This window comes from Prorops nasuta, unplaced genomic scaffold, assembly GCF_024137725.1.
Source record: "Prorops nasuta isolate Cenicafe-Biocafe unplaced genomic scaffold, Cenicafe_Pnas_1.2 PNAS00076, whole genome shotgun sequence".
Classification (NCBI taxonomy): domain Eukaryota; kingdom Metazoa; phylum Arthropoda; class Insecta; order Hymenoptera; family Bethylidae; genus Prorops; species Prorops nasuta.
Window position 1 is genome coordinate 175,609 of NW_027116873.1, and position 9,003 is coordinate 184,611.

General features: G+C 39.2%; 2 protein-coding genes across 2 annotated transcripts; both read right to left on the reverse strand.

Moving 5' to 3' along the window:
- Positions 1-2,879: 2,879 nt before the first annotated feature.
- LOC136784839 (uncharacterized) lies at positions 2,880-6,841 on the reverse strand. The gene is made up of 2 exons (XM_066745736.1): positions 3,032-6,841; positions 2,880-2,984 (listed from the first exon to the last, which is right to left on the reverse strand). The coding sequence occupies exons 1-2, from the start codon at positions 6,839-6,841 to the stop codon at positions 2,880-2,882; spliced, it is 3,915 nt and encodes a 1,304-aa protein (XP_066601833.1).
- Positions 6,842-6,868: 27 nt separating this feature from the next.
- Positions 6,869-8,238, reverse strand: LOC136784840 (uncharacterized). Its single transcript, XM_066745737.1, has 3 exons — positions 8,230-8,238; positions 8,137-8,184; positions 6,869-8,095 (listed from the first exon to the last, which is right to left on the reverse strand). Exons 1-3 carry the CDS (start codon positions 8,236-8,238, stop codon positions 6,869-6,871), a joined length of 1,284 nt encoding a protein of 427 aa, XP_066601834.1.
- Positions 8,239-9,003: the final 765 nt, after the last annotated feature.

Consider the following 9,003-nt stretch of genomic DNA (forward strand, 5'->3'; position numbering starts at 1 on the left):
ATAGGGTGGGTCACATGGGGTCATTGAGTACTTATATAGGACATGGAGGGGTCACGTGTGGTCATTGAGTACTTATATAGGACTAGGGTGGGTCACATGGGGTCATTGAGTACTTATATAGGACTAGGGGGGGTCACATGGGGTCATTGAGTTCTTATATAGGACTAGGGTGGGTCACATGGGGTCATTGATTACTTATATATGACTAGGGGGGGTCAAATGGGGTCATTGAGTACTTATATAGGACATGGGGTGTCACATGGGGTCATTAAGTACTTATATAAGACTAGGGGGGGGGTCACATGTGGTCATTGAGTACTTATATAGGACATGGGGGGGTCACGTGGGGTCATTGAGTACTTATATAGGACTAGGGTGGGTCACATGGGGTCATTGAGTACTTATATAGGACTAGGGTGGGTCACATGGGGTCATTGAGTACTTATATATGACTAGGGGTGGTCACATGGGGTCATTGAGTTCTTATATAGGACTAGGGTGGGTCACATGGGGTCATTTTGTACTTATATAGGACTAGGGTGGGTCACATGGGGTCATTGTGTACTTATATATTACTTGGGTGGGTCACATGAGGTCATTGAGTTCTTATATAGGACTAGGGTGCGTCACATTGGGTCATTGAGTACTTATATATTACTAGGGTGTGTCACATGGGGTCATTGAGTTCTTATATAGGAATAGGGTGCGTCACATGGGGTCATTGAGTACTTATATAGTACTAGGGGGGTCACATGGGTTCATTGAGTACTTATATAGGACATGGGGGGTTCACATGGGGTCATTAAGTACTTATATAGGACTAGGGCGGGGTCACGTGTGGTCATTGAGTACTTATATAGGACTAGGGTGGGTCACATGGGGTCATTGAGTACTTATATATGACTAGGGGGGGTCACATGGGGTCATTAAGTACTTGTATAGGACTAGGGGGGTCACATGGGGTCATTGAGTAATTATATAGGACTAGGGTGGGTCACATGGGGTCATTGAGTACTTATATAGGACTAGGGTGGGTCACATGGGGTCATTGAGTACTTATATATGACTAGGGGGGTCATATGGGGTCATTAAGTACTTGTATAGGACTAGGGGGGTCACATGGGGTCATTGAGTACTTATATAGGACTAGGGTGGGTCACATGGGGTCATTGAGTACTTATATAGGAATAGGTTGGGTCACATGGGGTCATTGAGTACTTATATAGGACATGGGGGGGTCACGTGGTGTCAATGAGTACTTATATAGGACTAGGGTGGGTCACATGGGGTCATTGAGTACTTATATAGGAATAGGGTGGGTCACATGAAGTCATTGAGTACTTATATAGGAATAGGGTGGGTCACATGGGGTCATTGAGTACTTATATAGGACATGGAGGGGTCACGTGTGGTCATTGAGTACTTATATAGGACTAGGGTGGGTCACATGGGGTCATTGAGTACTTATATAGGACTAGGGGGGGTCACATGGGGTCATTGAGTTCTTATATAGGACTAGGGTGGGTCACATGGGGACATTGATTACTTATATATGACTAGGGGGGGTCAAATGGGGTCATTGAGTACTTATATAGGACATGGGGTGTCACATGGGGTCATTAAGTACTTATATAAGACTAGGGGGGGGGTCACATGTGGTCATTGAGTACTTATATAGGACTAGGGTGGGTCACATGGGGTCATTTTGTATTTATATAGGACTAGGGTCGGTCACATGGGTCATTGTGTACTTATATTATACTACTGTGGGTCGCATGGGTTCATTGAGTACTTATATAGGACTAGGGTGGGTAACATGGGGTCATTGAGTACTTATATATGACTAGGGGGGGTCACATGGGGTCATTGAGTACTTATATAGGACTAGGGTGGGTCACATGGGGTCATTTTGTACTTATATAGGACTAGGGTGGGTCACATGGGGTCATTGAGTACTTATATATTACTAGGGTGGGTCACATGGGGTCATTGAGTTCTTATATAGGACTAGGGTGCGTCACATGGGGTCATTGAGTACTTATATAGTACTAGGGGGGTCACATGGGGTCATTGAGTACTTATATAGGACATGGGGGTGTCACGTGGGGTCATTGAGTACTTATATAGGACTAGGGTGGGTCACATGGGGTCATTGAGTACTTATATAGGACTAGGGTGGGTCACATGGGGTCATTGAGTACTTATATATGACTAGGGGTGGTCACATGGGGTCATTGAGTACTTATATAGGACTAGGGTGGGTCACATGGGGTCATTTTGTACTTATATAGGACTAGGGTGGGTCACATGGGGTCATTGTGTACTTATATATTACTTGGGTGGGTCACATGAGGTCATTGAGTTCTTATATAGGACTAGGGTGCGTCACATTGGGTCATTGAGTACTTATATAGTACTAGGGGGGTCACATGGGTTCATTGAGTACTTATATAGGACATGGGGGGTTCACATGGGGTCATTAAGTACTTATATAGGACTAGGGCGGGGTCACATGTGGTCATTGAGTACTTATATAGGACTAGGGTGGGTCACATGGGGTCATTGAGTACTTATATATGACTAGGGGGGGTCACATGGGTGTTCATTAGTGTCTATCCCTCCTTTGTTCATCCATGAAAATGTCCTGGGTTTAGAAGGGTTATTAAATTATAACAATCACAATTGAGCCGTATGCTCGAGGTAGGAAAGCCTTTCGGCATAAAACCTCCTCTGAATTCTTTTATTTTATATAACCAATATCGCTATACAACTCTTCACCTCAGCTATCTTAGCTCTACTAAACTTGTCCGCCGCCCGACACCGAGCCTTTCCAATGCGCATCATAATATTGCCGCCGATTGCTTCCAAGGAGTAGGCCTTTATTCGAGCGTCGTTCTTCTGTCGGCGTCCCTATCAATTGTTCGACGGAACACATTCCCCCTCTGTTGGAAGCAATAGGCAGCAACATCTGTATTACCCTTATTCTATATAAATTTGACCTTACATTATTAAATTATTCAGTAGGCAATACACATAATAATTTAACGCAACGTTTAACAGTGGTAGTTGATGTTTTAAGGAGAGCAGCTCGTACAATCCCATCACTGCCGGTAAAAACTTGTAGAACCCTTCCAAGAGCCCATTGCATGCAAGGTAATCCTTTCTCCTTAATTAATACCACATTTCCGACCTTAATATTTTCTGTTTTGGTGGTCCATTTTTGTCTACGTTGAAGCTCGTGTAAATACTCGATGTACCAACGTTTCCAGAAATGTTGTCGAGCTTGGGTAATCAATCTCCAAGATGTTAATCGATTTTGTGGTACCGTTGTCACATCTTCTTCAGGAATCATCGTGAGTGGTTGTCCAAGTAAGAAATGTGCTGGCGTTAAAGCCATAGGATCGTTTGGATCTGAAGAGAGTGAACATATAGGTCTAGAGTTCATTATTGCTTCGATCTCTATGGCAAGAGTAATAAACTCTTCATAAGTATACAAGTGACTTCCAACTACACGCTTAAGATGATGTTTATACGTTTTTACAGCTGCTTCCCAAATTCCTCCGAAATGTGGAGTTAATGGTACAGAAAAATGCCAATTAATTCCTTTCGATAAAGCATAATTATTAGTTTCTGTCTTAAAAGATTCCTCATGGTGTAATAAGTATAATTCTTGTAATTCGTTTTTTGCTCCAATGAAATTCGGACCATTATCAGAATAAATGTCACTTGGAACACCTCGTCTAGATACGAACCTCTTTAATGCTGCCAAAAAGGCTTGAGTAGTCATTTCTGTTACTATTTCTATATGTACAGCACGGGTTACCATGCATATAAACATGCTGGCATATGTTTTGACCTTATTGCGGTTTCGATACTTTTTTTCTTTTAAATAGAATGGTCCGCAATAATCTATGCCAACACTTTTAAATGGTCTAGCGTCTTGTATTCGAACCTTAGGTAAATTAGCCATTTGATACGTATTCGTATCTGCTCTAAATCTGATACATCTTATACATTTTCTTATAATATGTCGGACTTGATTTTTTCCGTCTAATATCCAAAATTTTTGTCTTAATATTCCTAACGTTGTTTGAATTCCGGCATGATGATTCCTTATATGGCATTCCCGAATGATCAAATCCGTAACATGGTGACGTGAAGGCAATATAATTGGATGTTTCGCGGAAAATTGTATATCAGCCTTCTCAAGACGTCCACCTATTCGAAGTAAATCTTTATTATCTATGAAAGGGCAGAAAAATGACAATCGATTCCCTTTTAATTCTCCGCATTTCTTTATACATTTGATTTCCGCATTAAATACGTTAGCTTGTATCAATTTCAAAATTCGAATTTCAGCTTCATTCGTCTCTTGTACCGATAATAACCCCTTATAAACGTTTAATCGACGAAATCTTAAACACCACGCTGTTACATGGATTAATCTGCGATACGAAGAAAAGGTTCCAAAAAATTCTGGATTACTAGTGGTTGTTGATAAACATGTCGTTTTACGTATCTCCGGTATAACATCGATCCGACAAATACTGTGTGTTGGCCGGGCAAACTCCTGCCTTTTTATATAAAGGGGACCCGTAAACCATTTTTGGTTATTTACAAATTCCTTAGGCATTTGCCCACGTGATAGTGCATCTGCCGGATTGTTTTCCGAAGCTACATGACACCACCATGAGGCTAATGTCATTTTTAAAATGCTAGTGACTCTATTTGCTACGAATGGTTTTAATTTACTCGCTTGCATATTAATCCAATGTATCACAATCATAGAGTCACTCCATAAAAATATATCATTCGGCTTTAAATCTATTACCTTAATAGTATCTTGGTACAATTTCGCAAGAATTGAAGCTGCGCAAAGCTCTAAACGGGGAATTGTCAATTCCTTGATAGGTGCAACCCTCGATTTAGCACATAATAGTTGACATTTACTTTCGCCTTGTGTATTTTTCGTTTTTATATAAATACACGCACCATATCCATATTGACTCGCATCGCAAAACCCGTGGAGTTCTATATTGCATGGATTATCGACTATTGCGTACCGTTCAATGCTAATATTTTCGATCATGTGAAATTGTTGACTGAACGAGTACCACTTTGATCTTATTTCATTAGGAACTGGTTCGTCCCATGAAATCTTACATTTCCATAACCATTGCATGATACATTTTGCGTACATTATAATTGGGCCCAATAATCCTAATGGGTCATATATTTTTGCCACTTGGGACAAAATATTGCGTTTTGTTAAATTGCTCGTGAGCTGGATTGAATTCACCTTGTATGACATTTGATCGATTTTATTGTTCCAATATATGCCCAAAGTTTTTAATTCAGATTCTTTGTCCATCAATAGATTAAAATGAATTGAATCCTTCGTAAGATCATTCAATGCTTGTGCGTTGTTAGAGACCCATTGCCTTATATTGAATCCACCCTCCTTTAGAATATCTATTATTTCATTCCGTATCTCCTGCAAGTCTTGTATTGAATTCGCACCCGTAATCAGATCATCTACATACATTCGGTTTTTCAAATTAAACGATCCCTTTGGATACCTTAATGCCTCGTCTTCAGCTAGTTGATGTAATGTTCGGATAGCTAAAAATGGCGCTGATGACACCCCGAAAGTTACTGTATTTAATTCAAAAGTTTTTATTGATCCATTTTTTCGCCACAGGATTTTCTGATATTTTCTATCATCCTTATGTACCAATATTTGGCGGTACATTTTTTCAATATCCGCTATTAGAACATATTTAAATTGACGAAATCTTAAAATGTGTTCAAATATTGAATTTTGTATAGTCGGTCCTACCATAAGTGTTTCGTTTAAAGATTTTCCCGTACGAACCTTGGCTGAGGCATCAAAAACGACTCTTACCTTAGTTGTAAGACTACTGTTTTTAATGACTGCATGGTGTGGCATGAAATAACCATCATCATCTGTGTTGCTAACTTCAATCATATGACCCAAATCAAGATATTCTTGCATTACATTATTATATTGTTGTTTGATAAATGGATCCTTAAATTTATTTTCTATTCCATGAAACCTTCTAAGCGCTAATGTCTTAGTATTTTTAAAATCTCTTTCTATACCTTCGCGGAAAGGTAAGCGGACTGTATATCTACCCGAATCGTTACGACTTACATTCATAACATAGTGACTCTCGCATTCCCTTCCTTCATCATTAACATTGTCTTCAGTATACATCTCTTCCATTTCCCAAAATTTCGCGATTTGACTTGAAAGCTCGGATGTTCGATTAACTAATGATTGACAAGTGTTCGATGACGTTGAACTACTTGCGATTGCCCAACCTAGTTCGGTTTCTTGCAAAACTAAATCAGTTTTTATATTATTCAGCACAGATCTTTTTTTTCGAAACATTGACAAAGTGGCACCAGCTCCTATTAATAAATCGACATCATTAGGTATGTGAAATAGAGGATCTGCTAAATTTAAATGTGATGGAATATCTATTAGCTCTCTAGGAAATGCTTCCGACGGAATGAAATCTATAATTTTTGGAATGATCAAAAACGATAATGTTTTTTGGAAATTTGAATACTGTGAGTAAAAGGTAATTTCTATTGATGACCGCGATATGGTTTGCATGGTATTTATAGCATTTATTGTTATAGAACCTGATTTTGATGGGAGGTGAAGTTTTTTGGCAAATTTTTCTGTTACGAGGTGTGCGGTAGAACATGTATCTAACAGAGTCCGGCCTTGTATAAATTCTCCGTTGCCTGTACGAATGCGTACGATTGCGGTCATTATTAAAGCTGGCATATTTTTCGTTCTTGAAACCATAGTTACAATTGAATTTTTCTCATCTAGTCATAATGAATTTGTCTTATCTACCGCGGAATTCCCTTGCGATTTTAGTTCTTCCTTATTTAAATGCAATAAAGTGTTATGCTTTTTATGACATTGCTTACATTTCGACCGCATACATTGTCCTGTATGTCTACGCAAGCAATTTATACAAAGTTTAGCCCTTTTTACTGAGTCTATACGATTAGGGACAGTCATCTTTAAAAATTCTGGGCATTGATATAACAAATGTTGATCTTTACAAACTATGCAATTTGTCGTGTTTGTATACAAAACATTATGTCTTTTTTCCGACTTGAATTTCTTAGCGGCAGGTTGATCCCCTCCTATTGAATTTGAACTAGTGTGCAGTTCCCTTTGTTCTCTCTTAGAGGCCCGTACCGCGTTTTCCATTAAAAATTTGCGTAATTGCTGAAACGATGGAAGTTCGTCATTGGTAAGGGTCATTTCCCACTTTTTTACTGTCTCTTCTGGGAGTTTTCGTTCAATTAGAAAAACGAGCATATCACTACCTACTGACGCACCTAGCGTTTCCAAAGCTGTCATATGTTGTTGCACGGTATCTGCTAGTTGTATTAATCCATCGTGTGACTCGAATTTTAAAGGTGTTATATCGTAAATTGCTTGTAAGTGTTTTGAAACAATTAAACGCTTAATTTCATACGAATCCCGCAATAAATCCCAAGCTAACTTATAATTTTCGGCAGAATTTTCAAAAATTGTTATTTTCTGCGCTGCATTCCCTATTAAACTCGAACGTAAATATATTAATTTTTCTACATCGTTAAGATCTCCGCGTGTATCAATCATGGCGGTAAATGTATTTTTAAAAGATATCCAATTTTCATAATTCCCTTCGAATTTCGGTAAGTTGGCTAACGGAAGCTTGATTTTACTCGCGGTTCCTGAATCAACACTAATTGATTGATTATTATTTTCTAAAAGAGGAGGACTCAATCTTTCGATCTTATCTTTTGCTTGTGAGACTAGTTCAAAAAATCGATCTTGTAGTTCAGTGAATTCGTGTAATTGTTCGTCGTCGTTTTCTGTAGAGGTTGTTTCCTCATACAACCTTTCGACTTGATCATATTTTTCATTCAACCTTTCTAATCTTAATTGTATATTTGATTTTTCACAATGGTCTCGATTTAACACATTTTGTAATTGAGTTAACTGAACTTTCAGAATTGCCTTTACTTTTTTGTATTTTGTTTGGTTCGCCATGATGGTCTGTTTAGTTTGGTACTAATTTATTAAATATATTACAGTACCTTTTGGTCCGTCGTTTTCACTAAATCACTTCGTTTTCCACTTATTCCCTATAATTCATCTTTATCTGTCACTTATAACCTCACAGGAGGCACCATGTTCATTAGTGTCTATCCCTCCTTTGTTCATCCATGAAAATGTCCTGGGTTTAGAAGGGTTATTAAATTATAACAATCACAATTGAGCCGTATGCTCGAGGTAGGAAAGCCTTTCGGCATAAAACCTCCTCTGAATTCTTTTATTTTATATAACCAATATCGCTATACAACTCTTCACCTCAGCTATCTTAGCTCTACTAAACTTGTCCGCCGCCCGACACCGAGCCTTTCCAATGCGCATCATAATATTGCCGCCGATTGCTTCCAAGGAGTAGGCCTTTATTCGAGCGTCGTTCTTCTGTCGGCGTCCCTATCAATTGTTCGACGGAACAATGGGGTCATTAAGTACTTGTATAGGACTAGGGGGGTCACATGGGGTCATTGAGTAATTATATAGGACTAGGGTGGGTCACATGGGGTCATTGAGTACTTATATAGGACTAGGGTGGGTCACATGGGGTCATTGAGTACTTATATATGACTAGGGGGGTCATATGGGGTCATTAAGTACTTGTATAGGACTAGGGGGGTCACATGGGGTCATTGAGTACTTATATAGGACTAGGGTGGGTCACATGGGGTCATTGAGTACTTATATAGGAATAGGTTGGGTCACATGGGGTCATTGAGTACTTATATAGGACATGGGGGGTCACGTGGGGTCAATGAGTACTTATATAGGACTAGGGTGGGTCACATGGGGTCATTGAGTACTTATATAGGAATAGGGTGGGTCACATGAAGTCATTGAGTACTTATATAGGAATAGGG

Coding starts and splice junctions, on each gene's coding strand:
- LOC136784839 (XM_066745736.1), bottom strand. CDS start 6,841: ATGGTTTCAAGAACGAAAAATATGCCAGCTTTAATAATGACCGCAATC. Junction 2,985..3,031: donor GTTGCGTTAAATTATTATGT/GTATTGCCTACT, acceptor AAATTTATATAG/AATAAGGGTAATACAGATGT.
- LOC136784840 (XM_066745737.1), bottom strand. Junction 8,096..8,136: donor TGAAAACGACGGACCAAAAG/GTACTGTAATAT, acceptor CAAACTAAACAG/ACCATCATGGCGAACCAAAC.